This window comes from Malaclemys terrapin, chromosome 1, assembly GCF_027887155.1.
Source record: "Malaclemys terrapin pileata isolate rMalTer1 chromosome 1, rMalTer1.hap1, whole genome shotgun sequence".
Lineage (NCBI taxonomy): Eukaryota > Metazoa > Chordata > Testudines > Emydidae > Malaclemys > Malaclemys terrapin.
The window spans coordinates 213,786,703-213,808,559 of NC_071505.1; the positions used below are offsets into that span (position 1 = coordinate 213,786,703).

General features: G+C 40.2%; 1 protein-coding gene across 3 annotated transcripts in view; it reads left to right on the plus strand.

Annotated features, from left to right (window-relative positions):
• Positions 1–21,847, plus strand: part of RPS6KA3 (ribosomal protein S6 kinase A3) — a 128,720-nt gene extending 106,873 nt beyond the window's left edge. For 2 of the 3 annotated variants that reach the window (XM_054006407.1, XM_054006417.1), the window contains exons 17-22: positions 7,023–7,181; positions 9,154–9,315; positions 9,541–9,617; positions 12,628–12,745; positions 14,691–14,831; positions 16,408–21,847. In XM_054006407.1, the coding sequence (XP_053862382.1) occupies positions 7,023–7,181; positions 9,154–9,315; positions 9,541–9,617; positions 12,628–12,745; positions 14,691–14,831; positions 16,408–16,530 (780 nt within the window). In that variant the 3' untranslated portion in view covers positions 16,531–21,847. The remainder of the gene's footprint in view (positions 1–7,022; positions 7,182–9,153; positions 9,316–9,540; positions 9,618–12,627; positions 12,746–14,690; positions 14,832–16,407) is intronic. The other variant, XM_054006425.1, reaches the window with a different exon arrangement.
• The last annotated feature ends 10 nt before the right edge of the window (positions 21,848–21,857 follow it).

The window sequence follows — 21,857 nt, forward strand, 5'->3', positions numbered from 1 at the left end:
AAAGTGGGAAGAGATGAACTAATATGGATTTATGCAGGAGTATGTTCTATTCCATCTAGTTTCTTATACCATGCTCATTTCCATAGCTTCACACACATGGCCCAGTCCAACAGAGACATGACTGTCTGCCAACCTAAGGCATGATGGTGCGATCCCTAGATGATATTTGGTATTCAGTGTAAAGAATGTAGAGTGGGCGTAATATCTTCACAGTTGCTTAAGCCAGTGAACAGATTTGCTGTTATGGTCTGAACAAGCTGCAAGTGATAAAGAAACCTTGCTGTAAGCCCATTTAAGAAGGAACTACAATAAGTGAGCCATGTGGTGACAAGAAAAAGTATACAGGTGAACGGTAATTGGGATAAAATGCAACATGGTTTTACAAAAGGTAGATCATGCAGGACCAACCAGATCTCCTTCTTTGACAAGCTAACTGATTTTTTAGATGAAGGAAATGTTGTAGATCTAATCTACCTAGATTTCAGTAAGGCCTTTGTTCCAGTTCAGCACAGAGGAAAGTGGTTTTATTCAACTACTTTCTGGGTCCAGGAAAGAATGGGGGATATAGACAGCTATTAGATCTCAGATGTCTGAACAACTATGTGAAACAGCAGAAATTCAGCATGGTGATCCTCACAGCTATAATCCCCTCTCTCATTTCTGTGGATTGCTTTGTGACTGTCGACTGTCAATATGCCAATTTTCATGTTGCAGTTCACTGAGGTTTCTTCATTTTTGTAGTCAGCCATGGCCACAAGGATATTCTCAGAGATCATGGTGGTCATAGCTGACCACCTTCATCATTTAGAGATAATTGTCTTCCCTTACCTCAACATTCGGTTGCTCAGGGGCCAATCTTATCCAGAGCTATGGTCAGCAATAGAAAGAATAATCTTGTTATTCCACAGACTAGCCCTCCAACTAAATCTTGAGAAGTCTGCTTTGACACCAGTGCTGCAGATAGATTTCATAGCAGTTTCTCTGGATTTGGTGACAGGCAGTGCTTACCTATCTACCAACAGATTTCTCACCCAAAAGACACTCATCTCAGGGATTCAGCTCGGCCCTGAAACCTCAGTAAGGAATTGTCTTCAGCTATTGGGGCATGTGTCAGCATGCGTTGTTGTAATTCAGAATGCTAGGTTACATCTTCGATACCTTCAGTGATGACTCAGGATAGTCTATATATCAAACAAGCACAGTCTGAACAAACAAGTGTCTATCCAAGTGGGTTCTGCAGTTGCTCAGCTGGTGAAAGGACCCTCCCAAAGACTGCAGGAGTCCAGTTTATTGAGAAGTCCCTTATCATCATGACAACATCAGATGCTTCCCCCTTCAGTTGGGGGACACATCTGGGGCTTCTCAGTTCAGGGCAAATGGTCATCCCAAGAACAGTTTCTCCACGTCAACCTTCTAGAAATGAGAACAGCCAGCAATGCTTGCTTTCACTTCCTTTCTCTGAGCAGATCAGTTCAGTCAAGATCATGACAGACAATATAGCCTGCATGTTTTATATCGGTTGTCGGGGAGGGGCATGTTTTTCCTTCACTCTGTGCCGAAACGATAAAACTGTGGAATTGGTGCATAGCCAGACAGGTAGTCTCTCAGCTTCTTACCTTCTAGTTGTTCAAAACAGCATGGCCAACAACCTGTGCAGGCACTTCTCCCAAAATTACAAATGGAATCTAGACTCAGAAGCTCTCGGCAACATATTCTTAACTTGGGGATTTCAGAGGTAGACCTTTTTGCAACTACCATCAACATAAAAGTGCAAGAAATTTTGCTCGAGCATGACCCTCAGTCACTGGGCATGTCTTCCTCCTCTTGTGGACAAGAGGCCTTCTTTATGCATATCCACCAACACCATTACTGAACAAAATCAAACAAGACAAGTCCCATGGTCATTTTAATTGCACCAAGATGAGTTTGGTATCCTTACCTCATTCGACTTGCTTCTCATCTACCAATGAGACTTCCAACCCATTTCTGTCTGTTGTCTCAGCGTGCTGGTCAGACACTTCACCCCAATCTGAAAATTCTGAGACTTTAGGTATGGTACACCACTTGTATACCCATCAGCAAGTCTCTCCCATTCACTCTTCTCTTTCCACCATCCTTGACTAACTCTTGGAATTAAAGACATCAACTCTCACTATGAGCTCTGTCAAGGTTCACTTGGTGGCTATTACAGCCTTTCATTTGTCCATGGAAGATTTTGTGTTTGCTCATCCTACAGCCTCCAGTTTCTCAGAGGACAGATTCATCTTTTTCCAGAGACTAGAGAATCTACTCCAATAAGAGACTTGTACTTGGTTCTTAATTGCCTTACAAAACAACCCTTTGAGCCATTAGTTATATGTCCGTTGCTTCGTTTATCCATGAAAACAGCTTTCTTGGTAGCCATCACTTTCACCCACAGGGTTGGAGAACTGGGTGCTTTGATGGGAGATCCTCCTTTTAGTGTTTCTCAAGGAAAATGCATTGTTCTGACTCACGTTTCTCCCTCAGGTGTCTTCTGAATTTTATATGAAGCAGACTATTTGTCTTCCATTTTTTTCCCCAAAACAACATCCGAGTAGACAAGAAGCTGCCTTTTGTACCCTGTATGTCAGAAGGGCATTAGCTTTCAAACTGGACAAAACCAAACTATTCTGAAAGTCTTCTAGACTCTTTTCAGTTGAGGACAGGTACAAAGGATGTGCATTCTCCACCCAAAGAGACTCAAGATGGATCTCGAGAATTATTATTGCATGTTATAACTTTGTTGACATTCAGCCTCCTTCTAGAGTAATAGTTCATTCTGCAAGGTCACAGTTTACATCTATGGCATTAATCAAAGACATTCCAGTTACTGAAATTTGCAGCACTACAACCTGGATCTCTGTATGTACTTCCTCCAACCATTATGTTCTAGTTCATGCCTATAAATCAGATGCTGCAATTGGCAATGCAATATGAGGATACTAGTCAGGAATCACCTGAAGTGGAGCACCCACAGGGATATAGATGTGCATGTGCCTTTGATGGGCAATTTTAGATATCATTCTGTTCGGCCCACAAATGCATGCTACACATCTTCGTTCCCTGTTCGGAGGACATACAGAGCTGCACAAGCAAACCGCTTTCAGTTCCTTCTCTACCACAAAGGAAATTCTGAAGCAGGGGGGAAGGAGGACAGGTAGAGGAGCACCCACAGGAACACATCTTGAACAACTTCAGTTACTGCACAAGGTCAATAATCTCTCCAAGTATTGACTCTTGGAGTCCCTGTGGGTGCTCCATTTCATATCTCAAAGAACTCCGGTTACTGCACAATCTGAGTACTACCTCTCCCCATGAGGCATCATGGACCCTTAAGCACATTCAGCTTAACATTGAATTAACTCAAAATAAAATGTTTCAATGCATTACAACAAAACATTTCAGTTTTGGAATGCCAAAACAAAACGTTTCAACATTTTCAAATATTTTTTTTCCACATTTCTACTTTCAGTCCAGATTTAGGATGAAAACAAATGTAGAAATATTAGAATTTCCCACAGGATGGAAATTCCAATTTTCACTCAGCCCTAGTTATGTTTCATCTTAAAGGTTGCTGCATTGGAATGATGGATAGTCAAGACACTGTTTTCCTCACAATGCAGCTCAATTATTATTGATAAAGCAAATAAATGAAAAAAACAAAAACCCCTACCTAACTAATTTTAACTACTCTGCAGTGTATTTAAAGATATAGAAATGTCACTTTTAAACATTTGAGTAACTAAACTTCCTTCACTTTGAAAACCAAAATTTGCTAAGTTTATTAGCCTATACTATAAAATATAATAAAGTGTAAAATATAATTGTTTTAGAGATTTTGAGAGGAGAAAAATAAAAATGACAAGAGATTTCCTCTTGATTCATTCATTAGTTAAATAAACAATTTTATTTTATTAGAACCAAAGATACTACTTTTAATTTAAAAGTGAAACAAAAGTAATTTCATCGTTTTTGGAGATACTATAGGGGCAGATAATTCTAACATTTTGGAAATTTTATATTGAATCATAGGACTGGAAGGGACCTCAAGAGGTCATCTAGTCCAGTCCCCTGCACTCATGGCAGGACTAAGTAATATCTAAACCAGTGGCGGGCAACCTGCGACCCATCAGGGTAATCCACTGGCGGACTGCAAGACAGTTTGTTTACTGTCCGCAGGTACGGCCGCCTGCAGCTCCCAGTGGCCGCGGGCCACAGGTTGCCCACCACTGATCGAAACCATCCCTGACAAGTGTTTGTCTAACTTGGTCTTAAAAACCTCCAATGATGGAGATTCCACATCCTCCCTAGGCAATTTATTCCAGTGCTAAACCACCTTACCGTTAGGAATTTTTTCCTAATGTTCAACCTAAACCTCCCTTGCTGCAATTTAAGGCCATTGCTTCTTGTCCTATCCTCAGAGGTTAACAAGAACAATTTTTCTCCCTCCTCCTTGTAACAACCTTTTATGTACTTGAAAACTATTGTCATGCTCCCTCCCCCCCACAGTCTTCTCTTTTCCAGACTTAAAAAACCCAATTTTTTCAATCTTCCCTCATAAGTCATGTTTTCTAGACCTTTAATAATTTTTGTTGCTCTTCGCTGGACTTTCTCCCATTTGTCCACATCTTTCCTGAAATGTGCACCAGAACTGGACACAATACTCTAGTTAAGGCCTAATCAGCGTGGAGTAGAGCAGAAGAATTACATTGCGTGTCTTGAATACAACACTCCTGCTAATATATCCCGGAATGATGTTCGCTTTTTTTGCAACAGTGTTACACTGTTGACTTATATTTAGCTTGTGGTCCACTATGCCCCAGATCCCTTTCTGCAGTACTCCTTCCTAGGCAGTCATTTCCCATTTTGTATGTGTCCAACTGAATGTTCCTTCCTAAGTGGAGTACTTTGCATTTGTCCTTATTGAATTTCATCCTATTTACTTGAGGCCATTTTTCCAGATCATTTTGAATTATAATCCTATCTTCCAAAGCACTTGCAACCCCTCCCAGATTAGTATCGTCCGCAAACTTTATAAATGTACTCTCTATGCCATTATCTAAATCATTGATGAAGATATTGAACCAAACCAGAACTGATCTCTGTCAGACGCCACTCATTATGTCCTTCCAGCATGACTGTGAACCACTGATAACTATTCTCTAGGAACAATTTTCCAACCAGTTATGTACTCACCTTATAGTAGCTCCATCTAGGTTGTATTTCCCTATTTTGTTTGAGAAGGTCATGCAAGACAGTATCAAAAGCTTTACTAAAATCAAGATATACCACGTCCCCCCATCCACAAGGCTTGTTACTCTGTCAAAGAAAGCTATCAGGTTGGTTTGACACTATTTGTTCTTGACAAATCCATGCTGACTATTACTTATCACCTTATCTTCTAGATGTTTGCAGATTGATTGTTTAATTATTTGCTCCATTTTCTTTCCGGGTACAGAAGTTAAGCTGACTGGTCTGTAATTCCCTGGGTTGTTCTTATTTCCCTTTTTATATATGGGCACTGTATTTGCCCTTTTCCAGTCTTCCATGACTTTGCAAAGATAATTGCTAATGGTTCAGATATCTCCTCAGTCAGCTCCTTGAGTATTCTAGGATGCATTTCATCAGACCCTGCTGACTTGAAGACCTCTAACTTGTCTAAGTAATGTTTAATTTGTTCTTTCCCTATTTTAGCCTCTGATCCTACCTCATTTTCACTGGCATTCACTATGTTAGACGTCCAGTCACCACTAACCTTCTTGGTGAAAACTGAAATAAAGAAGTTATTAAGCACCTCTGCCATTTCCACATTTTCTGTTATTGTTTTCCCCCCCTCACTGAGGGAATAATGAGGGAATGATTTCTCTAAAAGTACATTTCTGTATAAGAGGGGGAGGATCACTTAATGAAGGTTTCTTTAAAATAAAAACCAAATTTGGAAGGAGATTGAAGTTAAAAGCCCAAGGAAGTGCAATAAAAATTAAATGTGGTATTCATATATTAATGCTTTCAAGGTGCTTCTATGCAGTTTATAAGCTGCAGTACCCCCAGCTGGTAAGATGGATAATTGGTCAGCTGTTTCAGCAGAATAGAACATAGTTGTAGCCAAGCCCTCGCAGGATATTAGAGAGACAAGGTGGGTGAGGTAATATCTTTTTATTGCACCAACTTCTGTTGGTAAAAGACATGAGCTAAAAGCCACACAGAGCTCAAGAGCTTGTCTCTCTCACCATCAGAAGATGATCTGATAAAAGATAATCACCCACCTTATCTCATAAGCAAAAGCACTTAAACAATTTTTCATAGTGAAAAATACAGGATGAAGTCTTCATGGACCTCAATAAGCTTTTTAGAATAGTACATGTGTGCACAGTATGAAATTTTCCAAGAAATGGGATAGGAATTTATAAATGGTCTTTGACACAATTAGCATTGTAACATTTTGAAATCAATAAAATCTAAGATTGTTTCATGCACTAACTGCAGTGTCCCCAAATTATTATGTAAGATGAATTTTGAAAAGTTATTCTATAATGCCCTAAAACTGATGCTGAAATGGCTAATTTCTAGCCATTGCTGAACTTTTTTGTGGAATAGTTACTTCATTATGAAATTAGCTCTAATTCAGCATTGACAATAGCAGTGTTAGCTTATCTCCACTTTAGTGCATCCAGATCTGATAGTCATTTAGATATCAAAGTAGTAATTTGAGCACTCCTAAATTTTACTCACCTGTTCTTTGTTTTCAGACTTTTGCCTAGCAATTTATTGCATGTTATTCAGTTACTGTACTTATTATTTAGTAGATAAAGTTTTGTGCTCATTTTGCAATTTAAAATATTGTTCGAGTAGGTTGGTTGGGGAGTGGCAGTAAATCCACAGGTTTTGTAATAAAAAGAATTCTTTTGGGTTATCTGCACTATCTTGACATCCTTAGAGAAGGGTAATAGAAGATAACTTTTTAAAAGAAGTTTAGATGCTAATTTATTTCATTTTTGTAGGTGTATGATGATGGAAAGTATGTATATGTGGTAACAGAACTTATGAAAGGAGGAGAACTGCTGGACAAAATTCTTAGGCAAAAGTTTTTCTCAGAACGAGAAGCTAGTGCTGTCCTGCTCACAATAACAAGAACTGTTGAGTACCTCCATGCACAAGGGGTAAGTATTCTACTTGAATAAAACATTTAGAAATGCATTATCTAATATATACAGAAACACAATTTACAAGGACAAATCCACATCTGGCGCATTCTTCCATTGTGTAAAAATTAAACAAGTGTTTCCTAGAAAATAACTATGCTGCACCAAACCTTTTCTCCAAAACTCTCAAACTCCCGATAGTTTCTGTAGCGGAAAGCTCATTTTCACAGACAAAGTAATTTAGAGGTGGGTAAGGTTGATGTGGTGATAGTTAGAGTAAAAAGTGAAAAATCTTTGTATTGTAAAAGAAAGGAACATGATGGTTAAGGACAAAGATGGAGAGTGACATTGGGAGCCAGGGAGGCCATAAGGCAGGAGGTAGTGATGTCACCAAAGCACGTGGAGTGGTTGGAGGAGGAAAACAGGTGACACATCTGTATCTATGATGGGAAGAAAGAGGAGGGGATAATAAGCTTTATAATTAACAACTCATTAATACATTCATTTGCTTGTCTGCCATAGCATCCCATTATGTATGGTAACAGTCTTTGTGACAAATGTTGAAGTCATATTCCTAAATTTATATCTCAAGAAACGGTTGTCAATAATTCAGCCTACATGATCTTTGTTTCTCCAAACACTATCGTTCTAGGAAATTTGGAGATGAAATTACTTGACGTTTGTAAGGGGTTTGAACTCACCTCTCACGAGTGCCCCCCGGCCGAGCGCATGTGCCTGCACACTCTCTCTACCTGTTTATGATGGCTCTTCACTGACTCCAGCCAAGTCATACACTGTCTGTCTGTGAGATCAAAGCAACACAAACCCCTTTCGGGGTACAAGTGCAACAGGGGCCTCTCTGTGCCCTCTGTAATGTGTCCCTCAGTTTGTTCCTGCTCAGAACAGAGCCCTAGGACTCCTTCCCTGGAGGCAATGTCTTCACCCTCTCAGGGCCTTTCTGGCCCCAGCTCTTCAGCTGGGCCACTACAGTTCAGTCCCCCTTCTGGGGTGCCTCAAACTCCAGGCCACTTTCCCAGTGGCTGGTGGAGGGACCCAGCCCAGGAACCCTATAGATAGATCGCAGCTGTTTGCAATGTCCCTTTAAATAAACTGCATTGCTGCTATAATTCCCTGGGCTACTACCTCATGGCTCCCGCACATTCTTCACCCTTACCTCAAGGCCTTGTCCTTGTGCAGTCCTAGCAGCCAGCCTGGAGGACCATCCACTTTCCTCCAGCTCTAGCGAAGACTGAACTCGCTTTGGCCCTGCAGCTCTTCTTATGCTGACCTGCTGGGCCCTAACTGGCTGTTTCCCACACAGTTGCTCTAGGCAACTTGGAGGACCTCTCTACTCAGGGGCGGCTCCAGACACCAGCACACCAAGCGTGTGCCTGGGGCGGCAAGTCGCGAGGGGGGGCCTGCCGGTCGGCATGACGGCGGCAGTCAGGCTGCCTTCGGCGGCATGCCTGCAGGAGGTCCGCCAGTGCTGCAGTTTCTGCAGCAATTCGTCGATGGGTAGGCCAAAGGTGCGGGACCGGCGGACCACCCGCAGGCATGCCGCCGAAGGCTGCCTGACTGCCATGCTTGGGGCAGCAAAATACATAGAGCCGCCCCTGTCTCTACTGCCCTTTTCTGGGGCAGGGTGTAGCAGGGCCACAAGGCCTCCAGCAAGGGCCTCAGGGCCTAGTCCACTCCGCCACAGTGTTCATCATCATCATCAACTCGTGTCAAACATCACTTCCATGCTCAGAGTGCCCAAATTTGAAAACTGGACCTATTGTATTGTTCTCAAAATTAACTCATGTATTTCACCATTCTGACATTCTGGGTAGCCAAAAACAATGCATTATGGTGTACTGGAGTTGATATTAGAAACATCACCTTCTTTTAAAGGCCATTGCTAACTACAAATTAAAAAGCAGTGAAGTAAGTGCTTATAATAGAGAACACTATTCTATATTTTGTTTTTTGTATTTGTGTTTTTATTTAGGTTGTTCATCGAGATCTGAAACCTAGCAACATTCTTTATGTTGATGAATCTGGTAACCCAGAATCAATTCGAATTTGTGATTTTGGCTTTGCAAAACAGCTAAGAGCAGAAAATGGTCTTTTGATGACTCCATGTTACACAGCAAATTTTGTTGCTCCAGAGGTAAATATCAAGTTGTGGTGTACATGCCTTCAGATTATTTTAATAGGGTTTTTTCATTATTTAAACATTGTTTCTCCATTATTGCATAATTGTAAAATTATCAATGAATTTAGCTTTTGAAACAATAAACAGTTGAGATCTTTGAAGCAATATGATAACGTTGGCACCAAAATCATAATAAAGTGTACTGTTTTCTGTAGAAATTAATATATTTGCTTTTCACAGGTTTTAAAACGGCAAGGCTATGATGCTGCTTGTGATATTTGGAGTCTTGGTGTCCTGCTTTATACTATGCTCACTGGGTGAGTTTGCAGAAATTAAGTGGGTTTTTTTGTTTGCTTATACAAGTTTACTATTCTCAAACAAAGTACTGATTATGTGCTCAATCCTGCAAGATGCTAATATTCCTGGGAGGTGCTGGGTGCTGGTTTCTGTGGGAGTTGAGTATGCTCTGCACGTAGTAGGATCAAGCTCTTAAGAGTCTGATATCTAAAATAAACTTCCCTATGAGTTTGCTTAACTGTTGTTAAATCTAGTCAAAGATTATATCAAATGTATGTTTTGTAGCCTTATGATTATTTAAGAATAGGAATAGACTCACATACATTGTTACTTTACATGAAGTGGAAACTTGTTTCTACCAAAAAAGCTAGAAAGTACTATGCATATTGAAGAGAATATATGTGGTTAAAATTTACCAGCTTTGACCCGGTGTGCCTAGATCAGCCCTCGCTAGAAATGCCAAGGTCAGGGCAGGCTGCAAAAGGGAGAGCAGATACTCCAAAGACTGGTGGGTAACACTCAAGTTAAATTCCCCAACCAGTCACAAATTGTGCTTCTGATCTCCCACACTGGTTTTCAAGAAGCAGCCTCCTTTATTGCATTCCAGTTCTCTGGCTCCCAGTCAGCACATAGGTCCAGTACAGTGATAAGTTATTTAAAAAGCTCTGCTCACATATACAAAGTGTTCTTCTGACCCCAAAGGGTCAGCCACGTTACCAAGTCAGTATAGGTTTGGATCTTACCCAAAATACCACACTACCAGCCAATCCTTTAGTGTCTAAAACTAAAGGTTTATTATAAAGAAAAAAGAAAGAACAAGAAGAGAGCTATTAAATGGTAAAGCACTCAGATACATACAGAGACTTCAGAGTTCATGTATTAGGTTCTTAGCAGTATTGCTGAGTTTGCTGGCTTGAAAGTCCCTTTGGAATACATCCACAGCTTGGATGGGTAATTCAGGCCTTTGTTCAGAGCTTCAGTTTGTAGCAAAGTTCTTCCAGGGTAAGAAGCAGGACTGAAGATAAAATGGAGATGATGCAGCTGCCTTTTATAGTCCTTTTGCCACATGCTGGTACTTCCTTTGTTTCAAACACAAACTCACAGCAGATAGCACATGGCATTGAAAGGCCGTAGAGTTCTCTCCATAGGCATGCCCCTGCATGCCTTGCTGAGTCATAAGGTATAGTCCCTGGCCCTTTCAATGGGTTTATTGTACAGTTGATGTCCCTTGTTGGCCATCATGCAGGCCTAGCGCTGATGCCAATCTGTCTGGGGGTGTCACCCAGAAACACAGCACAAGTTTTGAAATACAGATATACCCTACATATTTATAACTCATAATACAAATGTGATACAAACATGAACAAGATAATCAGACTTGGCAATGTATAACATTTTCGCAGATACCTCACACAGCATATCTTGCATGATTCATTGCAATTTTATAATTTTGGTATCAACAATATCATAAAATGTCTCCCATATTTCCTACAGCATTACACCAGTGATGCTTTGAAGTTTACTCCTGGGGAATTCGGCACCACTGCGCATGTGCCGATTTTATGTCCCCCTCAGATTTCTTTTCTTCCCCGCAGAAAAATGACTTTCTGACGGGGAAGCAAAGGGAAGCTACAAGAGCAGTCATGCGACCTTCCACAGCAGTATGTTTCGGGTGCCCAGGGCAGCCAGCAAAGAGGTAGATCACTGTGGGGCCGGGGCCAAGACTAGGGAAGCCCTGGCTGGTGACTCCTACTCTGCGCCGGGATCAGGGGCTAGTCTCAGCTCAGCTGGGAAGGATGGGACTTCCTCTTCCCCTACAGGGAACCCAGGGCCGGGTCAGACCAACCCCCAGATTTCTACCCCAGCTGCAGGAAGCGCCACAAACTCTCCTTCCTGCATCCATCGCTCCTCAGCTGCAGCGGCAAGGATCCCTGTACAAGGAGCTGCTCCCCAATCCACCCAACCCCTGTGCATCCAGACTCCATCATAGCTCACCGCGCCTCACTCCCACACACTCAGAACCCGCCCCCCTCCCCCTCCGATGAGCCCTACTCCCCCTTCACCTGGATCACCCTGACGAGCCACCCGGATCCCCACCCCACGAGCCCCAACCAACTGCACCTGGTTCCCTACCCCCACTGAGCCCCTCTCCCCCAGCATCTGGACCCCCACTAACCCCCCCACACCCAGACCCCATGCCAAGCTCTATTCCCCCCCTATACCCAGATCCCCCTTGCTGAGGCCCAATCACCTTCACCTGGACCCCCTGCAGAGTCCCATTACTGTTGCACCCACAAAATCCCAAGAAGCCCCTGTGCATCCAGATCTCTTCCCCTCCTCCCCTTCTCCCTCCCCCCCCGGATCTCCCACTGAGCTGCCTGCACCCAGTTGCCTCACATACAGCCCTCTCAGCTCACACCTGGACTCCCCATATTGAACCTCTCCACACTTAGATCCTGCCTTGCCGAGCCTGCCTACCAACACCTGGTGCATCTGGCATGGAGGAGCAGGGCCCTGGAGTGTTTCTGGGGCAGGCCCGGTCCTTGCACTGTGTCAGGGTTGGGTGCAACCTCACCGCTGAATCTGTGTCCCGAGGGGGTAGCTGCACTGTGATCTCCCACCTCTGTGCAGCCAGTGGCCTGTGCTCCCCAATGCCATGCTGAAGCCTCCACATTTATTTGACAAATAAAATTTGCAGAATTTTTCAGAATTTGAAAATATTGTGCACAGAATTTTTAATTTTTGGCGCAGAATGTCCTCAGGAGTAGAAGTTTGATTACTCACAAGAATGAATCAGATCACTTCACACAATACAGTCAGAATGATATTCCCATTCTACCATGTAGTTCATCTATAATTTATTCTTTTGGGTGCTTTTGAAATCAGTTTTACTATAATTTTTGATGTTGGAGAGGGGGGTGTTAATTACGATTATTTTGAAACCACTGGCAACTGTGGTCAGACTTGAAATAAAGATTGGAGTCCAGCACGGAAAAGCTATTAATACTCTGAACTTATTTGATTAATTAGCTACACTCCTTTCGCAAATGGTCCCGATGATACCCCAGAGGAGATATTGGCACGAATAGGTAGTGGAAAGTTCTCTCTCACTGGTGGTTACTGGAATTCAGTTTCAGTTACAGCTAAGGCAAGTATATTTAATATTTTGTCTTTTTGTGCATGAGATGGATTTTAACAGATTCTGTAAAGGATTTTTTGTCACAATAAAAATTGCTTATAATATTAGAAAACATGATTTTAATGAAGGTTGCAGATTTTTAAAAATGTACTGAGCCAATCCTTTGTATGAGTAGATATTCATTTGATAATTATGAACCCTTCATGTTTAAACAGTCAGTCATGTGTAGGAAGAAAAATAACCACGTTTACCACCACCACTTTTAATTTTGTGGGGCGCTGAAAAACCAAATCAGGATGCAGTAGTTATGACCACATGCTCTTGGGCGCTTCTTTTATGGGTCCATGAAGTATCTGTGAAGGGCAGCCATAACTTAGCACTATATATATAATGTTCAAAAGCATTCAATAGTCTTCATCACCCTCTATCTAGTTATAATAAAGCCCTAATATGCTCAAAGAACTCAAATTATTTAAGCATTTTCCCCCCTTCTTTGGCTAATGTCTTTAATTTGCTTTGTGCTTCCATATGTCTTGATTTCTAAATACTCACAAGTATTTTCCCACATTTTATGTTAAACAGCCTGACTGACATGTCTACCTTTTGTCCTGGACAAGATATAGATCACTTATCTCTTTATTCAGTGCCATCCCAACCAATTATACTGGGAGTCCCGAATGTGTCTAAAATCATTCAGCTTTTAAGAAGTCTTTTTATTAGGGTCTTTATTCCAAACTCCACAACAGAGAGTTTGTTTTATAAGAAAATGTTTGCATGCTGTTAAGTACTTTAGAATGTTTTTAGTCAATTTAAGATTACTAAATGCATTTTTTCTCATAAGCAGTTGTCCCAGAATTAGAAGTTTTATACTCTCCTTACCCTTTATATGGGCCCTGGTCTACAATACAGAGTCAAGTCGACGTAAGGCAGCTTATGTTGACCTAATTATGTAAGTGCCCTACTACACTGACATAATAACTCAAGCCTTGCGCCTCTCATGGAGGTGATGCCTGTGTAGTTAGGGCAACACAGTGTCTGTGTTGACACTGCGGGTTACTTATGTCGGCTGTTGGTTGTCATTCTTGTCAATTTCATGGCTCCAAATTGACAAGAAAGTTGCTCACAACTTGTGCTGTCATCCAGGGGAAGGAGGGGGGCTCCAACTAGAGCTCGGCTGGCCCCCGTTCCCAGCTGGGCTGCTGCCTGGACTCCCCACTCAGAGCTAGGCTGCCCCAGGCTCCCAGCTCCCAGCAGGGCTGCTGTCCAGACTCCCCGCGCCCAGTTGGGCTGCAGACCAGGCTTCTCGCTCGGAGCCAAGCTGCTCCCAGGGTCCCTGTTCCATCCTGGTGGCTGCCCAGGGTCCCTGCTCCCCACTCAGAGCTGGGGTCCTGGCTCCTTGATCACCCAGCTAGCAGCAAACCAAGGGCATGGGAGGCAGTTGGGATACCAGCAGGGAGCTGCATGGAGCTGAGAGCCTGGGCTTTCTACCCCCTACACTGCCCCTCTTATGTCAGTGGAAGTACTCCTGATGTGGACGCAGAAGCAGTGTGACAGAAGCCAGAGCAGTGTGGAAATGAACCACCACAGTAATTACTGCGGTGACTGTAAGTTGACCTAACATAGGTTGGCTTAAGTTTGTAGTGTAGACATGCCCTTAGAGTAAGATACCTCAGAATTGATCTATATAATTTCACTTGCATACTGCTCTTCACTTGACTAGTTATGTTGTAAACTCTCCAATAGATCTTGGCATTTTTGGGCACAGTATGGAGTAATACTTCAACCACTTCCAGACGATGGCCTGGAGATTTGCTTAAACTACTGATCACAACAAAATATTTCTTCAAAACTTGAATTTTAATCATGTTTAACATTATTAATGCTCTAAAAATTAATCTGTACTGCCTTAAATTTTACTGTTCATCTGAATTAACTGTTTCTGTATTGTTGACAGGACCTGGTTTCAAAGATGCTTCATGTCGACCCACATCAAAGACTGACTGCTGCCCAGGTTCTTAGACACCCTTGGATAGTTGACAGTGACCAGTTGCCTCAGTACCAGCTAAACCGACAGGATGCTCCACATTTGGTGAAGGTAAATAAATTTGTGTGTTCAGCTAGGTGATTAGCTAGTATGAATTGTAAACAAAAACAGTTACCATGCATTTGCTCTAAGTACTAATCACAAACTTTTATGATTGTGTGTGAGTTCAGTAAACACAGTGCATTAAGCCAAGTGAACTTGTGATTTACCTAATGTAAAGGACTTCAAGTGAATCCATCTGTGGAGAATAAATCTGCTCTGTTCACAAAGAGCAGTACACTGCAATCTCCATGCTGTTTTACTTTTTGTGTTAAGACAGATTACAAGATAAAATGAGTTTATAAATAGTGTTTTCCCTGGTGATTTAGACTGTTGACTCCTAGATTTTAAACTCTGATTTTAAAAAATAGTTCATCTGAGACTGTAAGTGATATAGATGTTTACAATGGAGGAATTGTAGTTATGGCTGCTAGTGTGATTTTAGTGGAGGGATTATAAGTATAAAAATTGATATTTTGGAGGTGAAATTGATTCTTTTTTACAAAATTTTCATTAAAAATAAAAAATGAAATGGAAACCTTATAGCAAAGGTTATATTGAATGGTGTATTATATAACGATCAACACTTGATAGTCTGAAACACAAACCACTTTTGATACCAACTGATTTTTTTATTTTAATTTTAACCTGGGTGGGTGAGATTGAAGATCCCCACACTCATTTCCCGCACACACATACAAAGTCCCTCAGAGGCCTTATGTCATGGTGAACCTCCCAACCACCGAAGAGGGATCTTACATCTTAAGAGTTAATCAAATGACCCTAAGTCAACTGTAAGACACAGAGCTTCCAGCACTAAATGGCTTAGAAGCAAGGAACCAAGTTCAGATCCCAGCCATAGATTAGAATTTCCTAACAATTTGTAAACTTAATTTAGATGTATACGCTTCATATTTATATAAACTAGTAATGAAACATATTTTAAAGCAATTTTTAGTGAAAACAGAAATGGTTAGCCAGACCATAAACAAGGACAATCCTCTAGTGCAGTGGTTCTTAACCTGGGGTGCACGATGCCCTTTCTGGTGATGCAAGACATGCCAGATTTTTTTAGAAGGTAAATCATCGAAAACATAAATTAAGCATAGGCACATAAGTACAACTACTTTGTTTCATCAAACCTATGTATTTATTAACATTATACATTTTTTAACAATTACTGTAATATACAAACAAAAAATATATCTAGGTTTAAAGAACTGACCTACTTCAACAATTTTTGATAAGGGTGCGAGAACATATTTTGATTTTTGATAAGGGGTGCGAGGACATATTTTGAGACTCAAAGGGGTGCAGGCTGCAGTAAAGGTTAAGAACCACTGCTCTAGTGGGATTTTACTCTCTGCACTTTTGGGATCTAGTTAATGTAGTCATGCTTTAAATAGCTAGAATAATACACTGGTAATTCAAGCCCATTGTTTTTAACTAGAGAAAACAGTTTGATTATTAAAGATCTCTAAATCATGTAATATTGTTATGATCGCTAGTATGTAGTAAAGTCACAATGTGGGGGGGGGGGGGGGGGTTGTTTTGTTTTGTTTTTTACCTCTGCATTCTAACCCTTTAGGGTGCCATGGCAGCCACATACTCTGCTTTGAACCGCAATCAGTCACCAGTTTTGGAGCCAGTAGGCCGTTCTACTCTTGCTCAGAGGAGAGGTATAAAAAAAATTACCTCAACAGCCCTGTGAAGTGACCTCAACCAGATACTTGGTACCATGGTATAAGATGATAGCACAAATCATGGCGACAAGTAGCACATATCTGACAGATTCCTGCAAGCACACTCTGTCCCAGCTGGTACCCATAATGCTGCTGCTCCTATTGTTGCTACTGCTTTCATCTATTCTCCCTTTAAACTGTTGATGGCAAGTTTCTGACCTTTCTGGAGCTTTGGATGGAGTGAAAAATGGAAACACAATGAAAATGAACATGTTCAGTAATTGAATAAACTAGAAGAATTATGAATGCCAACTCTATCATAAAAATACACTGAATAAAGCACTCTGCACCATATAGCATTATTTTTATAAGAAATATTTCTCGTCCCCTAAAATATTCTTTGTTACATGTTGGGATGGACAGTTTATGTTAAGCACTTAGCTTAAACAATCTGTTTATATTAGCACTGTATACTTTGTGCCATCCAACATTTTGTATGTTTTTGTAAACAATTCATAAGCAGTACTTTTCTGTGCTGTTTTCTTTAATGTATACATGCCTTGGTTTATTTAGATTTTATTAATCATTTTGACAATTAACTCTGGTTAAACAGTTCACCTGGATTAATCAGTATTGTTGGACAGCTCTAAAACAGCCTTGACTGTTAAACAGCTATTGAATGTAATATTATGAATGTGTATTTTTCCTTGTCTATGTCTTTTCTACATTTCCATGTTTTTGAAGTTGCATGTCTGTTATGAAAACCAGAGAGATGTTGTAGTATTAAAAATTTAAACAGTGGGTTTCTCACACATGTAATAGGTAATGCATCCATAACAAAAAGTATCTTGTTCCACATCACCCCCATCTCTTTTCCCCCACCAATTACAGGACTCAGGAATCGTTGCTAAATAGTTTTCCCTTTCAGGACAGTTGTTTCTTGCTTTTTCTCATAATTCATTTAATATTTATACTTTAGTTAAGAGCTGACATATTTTGTTTAGCTGGTGCTGGCATTAGAGAGTTAGAGAAGAAATGTAATGCTGACTCTAAAGCAAAAGACAATGTCCATTGATAAACAGATGCTTACCAAAAATGGATGTAAACTTTGTCTCTTGTGGTTAGAATATACTGGACTGATGAATTTCAATTTTTTCATTCTTGTGATGCTCTGTTTACAGTCCAAAGCAGTCAGAATGGAACCATCCAGTACTTTTAACTGACGTCTGAGGTTCTAGCACCATAATTGGTCTCCGTGGGCCTTTCATCACCAGTCCAGGCACCCTTAAAATTGTACTGTCCAAGTCAAGTAAAACAAAACCATCCTTTTCGTGTTCCTTGATGGCAGTGTTCTTCCCACTTTTTCTTTTAATGTGAGTGTAAAAGGCTCTTAGTTTACGTTCTGAGGACACAAATCATAAAACGTGCTTGCTTTTATGTAGTCTGTGAGATTCACTGCAGATAGCTGATCTTGAGTGTGCACTGGAGCACATTAAAGTTTGGCTTATATCCCATTCTGCCAAAGAAAATGGTACATCAGCTGACTACCTGTATCAAATACCCTTTACAGAAATATCCAAAGCTACTAAATATGGAGCTTAGTGCACATTCTGTGAACAATACTTTTTAAAAATCAAGAGATCAGGACAAATGACAGTGTGATTCTTGGTCAATTAGTCTGTTCAGTTATTTTTCCAATAACCAATTTGTTAGTTTTCCTACAGTGAGAAGTTTTCAAAGAAATTTGTGGAAAGAGAAAGTGAAGTCCTTCATTAATGTCACACCACAGATTTCCTCCATCTGATTCATTGATCCCTATGAACATGGAACGAAGACTCTGTCAGAAGTTTTTAGGTATTCCTTGGCAAACAGGAAAGCTTAGGTTTTTACAAGCTGCCTGGAACTTTACAGTTAAGCAACTAGCTACTGTTTTAAGTGTGAGGTAGGGATAAACATCATAGCTTGTTCGTTTAATGCTCTAAATTGAAGGAGGGAAGACATTCTGGTCTCCGTATAAACTTGTGGGGATCTCTGAAAAGGGAGTAGAAATAGAGGATTGGGAAAGGGAAGGGATTTTAATTGGAGAACAAACTGTTTAGCTTCCAGAATCAACTTGATCACTGGTGTTAAAATGCCAAACAGAGAATCATGCTGTCACATAGTCTCCTAATCAAAAGGTAGGAGTGTGGGGGAATTATGTAGACTCCATGCTCCCTTTAAAAAAAAAAAAAAAAAAAAAAAAAGCAATTAGAGCTGAAAAGCTAGAGGCTTTGTATGTAGTTTGGTGCTGTCTATGCTGATGTCCCTCAAGGGGTCTAGAGAACAAGAAAGGCCCTTTACAAATAAATAGTAATAATAAGGGTTCCTTTATTAAACATGCAAAGCAATCTGTCTTACTGCCCTCTGTGGAACCTGATGTGTCTTATTTCTTAATACCTTGCCATGGTGCTGATCTAAATTTGGCAAGGATGATGAAGCGTTAGGGACTTTCCAAGGCAAGATGCAGAACTCTAGCAGGGCCCTCAAGATTTACCCTTGGTCTCAGTGGGGCGTGGTAATCCAAAGGAAATAGAGAATTTTTAATGTTGGTTTATATTATTAAAGAATAACTTTTTAACTGGAGGGTTCTGATTGATCACAAAAAGTCTAACAGGTGTCTTGAACGTATTTGTTTCACTACTATCCTCAGCGTAATTTCCTCGATACCTAATGTTCTACCATTTCCTCCTTACCTAATGTTCTACCATTGAGTGGTGGCTCTTTCATTCTGTTGAGGATTCTCCCTTTATACAAGAAATATCCTTAATGTTGAGGAGGGGAAAAGCCATTTGCAGCATAGTCTTTCCTTTGAGATTGGCTGCAGCACCATGGTGTTAGCCTAACAACTGTTTGGTAATCTCACCCTTCAGCATCTCTCTCTTCAGGTCCATCAGTAACTATAAGTCAGGCTTGACAAAAATTAAGAAACCATGTATCCTGGAAACTGTTTTTAATTTCTTCTTTCGAAGATTAAGGTTAAACATTAAGTCAAATCTAGTTGATAGCTTTCATTTTAGAACAGTACTGCTGGAATAATTACATGGTCTTTCAGTTCTTTTGCTTCAAGTCATAAAATGATCAGCAACTGAATTCAGGAAGGAATATCCCATATATACTTAATAAATAGGAGTGCTGGGGGTTTTAGATCTTCCTCTGAAACATCTGGTATTATAGTCAATATAACAGAGCAGAAAATCAGTAGTTACTCAAATATGGTAATTTCTGTGTTCCTGAAGTCTTTAATTTTACAGTTGTTTCATTTATTCTGCTTCTGTGTTCCCTCCCAAACTCAACCTAAAGATCAGAAACCTCATACCCAGCATGCATCATATACATTTCCATTATGGGCTATAAAGACACTACCTTCATCATCACCCCAGACAGTGTCAGAAACTAACCACAATCCATCAGTTTCACTGTACTCTCCTTGCCTTGCAAGGGGATGTATCTGTCTTGTGAGAGAGTATCTGTGTGCGTAATCCACCAAAGTTATGACAATATCAAGACAAATGACTGTGGCAGAAATTTGTTAGTCTTTTGGCAGTGCATGTGCATTTTTAACAATTGTCTAATTTCAGAAGTTAGGTTTTGTATGGCAGTCTCAGTTTAAGCTAGAAATAATCCGCTACCTGGTTCTGTCTGAAAGTGGGACTCTGTGGTGGCATATTAACGAAAGCACAAACCGATGCTTCAATATTTTTAAGCTACAAAGTCACCTTTGTTCCCTGTGCTTACTGGTCTTTGTAGTCAATATATCCAAGCAGAGACTATTAGGAAATGTGAATGTGATCAGTATGTTTCTTTTACACAGAAACTGCTCCCACATCTTACTGTGTATATGCACAAGCAAGCGAACCATACTGGGCTTTTAATTTCTTAAATAGCCCATCTCTCAGGCTTGATCTAGAGTAAGTTTTTAAGGTGTGCTGTTAGATGGAGTTGTATAAAACAACCTAATTAACACCTTAAAGACTAGTCAAGACAAAGTGATTGTATTTTAACACATCTTAAACTTGTCAAATCTAAAGTCTAGATCAAATATAGCTTTAAATCCTAGTTTAGACAAGTGTGTTTCTGTGGAGAAAATAAATTTTACAGGCAAATTAACCTACTTTTATACATGTCTCTTTCTGGGATCCACACATTTTTCTCCCCATTCATCTTTGGTATATTTTTGTAACTGCAGATACTTAGGAACTAAGGATGGGAAATTAACATGCTGCTGCTTAGTTGCAGTCTCAACTCCTTACCACACAAGCTTGAAGGGTGTATGACCCACTGTGTAAATTTTCACTACTGCTTCTTTGTCTGCAAAGCATAGCAAGTGACTCTAGAATACAAATTCATGGAAGAGGAAAAATAGAGACGTGCAGATACAGGTGAATAGCCTATTTTTTCAAAGCAAAATTGCCAGTGGTGTGTGAGTATGTGAGAGCAAAGGGAGGGAGTAGCTACACTACTCAGATTAGATCTATTTCTAGCAACGGTGAAGATCTTTATTCATAATCACTATTAGTACTGAACAAAACTTATACTGAATTTTTCAAATGAAGTATTTAAAACTTTTTTTAAGAGAAAAAGGCATAAGGAAATAAATTTTGTTTTGTTTTTTGTTTGCTTTGTTTTTGTAAATGTAGTATACCAATTAAAGCTCTGCTTTTCTATTATTGGAAACAGGCTTCTAGGTATGTCATTCGTTGGTAAGCATCAGTGGTTAATGGCTGGGTTTTCACTCATGAAAATAATGTAAATGATTAGCTTTATCTTGATACTCTTGACCTAATCAAAGGGAAGGTGTACTCATAAGGGATGTAATTATTTTGCAATCTAATGGGGGTGGGGGGGAATCTACTTAAAACAATTTTTAAAAATGATGAAATCACAGATAAAATATTTTTCTACAATTCTATCCTAGCATACTTTATACTAGTTTCCTCCGCATGGCATGTAAGTGAGTCTAAGGTATAGTAGCAGGAATTCAACTGTATTGTACCTTTTGGCAGACAATTAAAATAGCATCTTTCAGATGCTTGGCACTGCTGTCATAGAATTGAATTGCTAGGAAAAAGGTTAAATAGTACTGAATACTTAAATGATTGTTTTATTCAGAGTATGATCTAGGAAATTTTCTAATCATACTATTAATGTGTAATCTAAACTGTTCCAGATGTAACCATGAACAGTCCTGGAAAGATATCATTGCTTGCATCCCTGTCAAGTGGCAGGTTTTGTAGTCTTCAAAGGAAATTGAAATTTATACAATGAATAAATTTTCAAACATATGAAAACAAATGTCTGTTTTATTGGGTTTGATTGA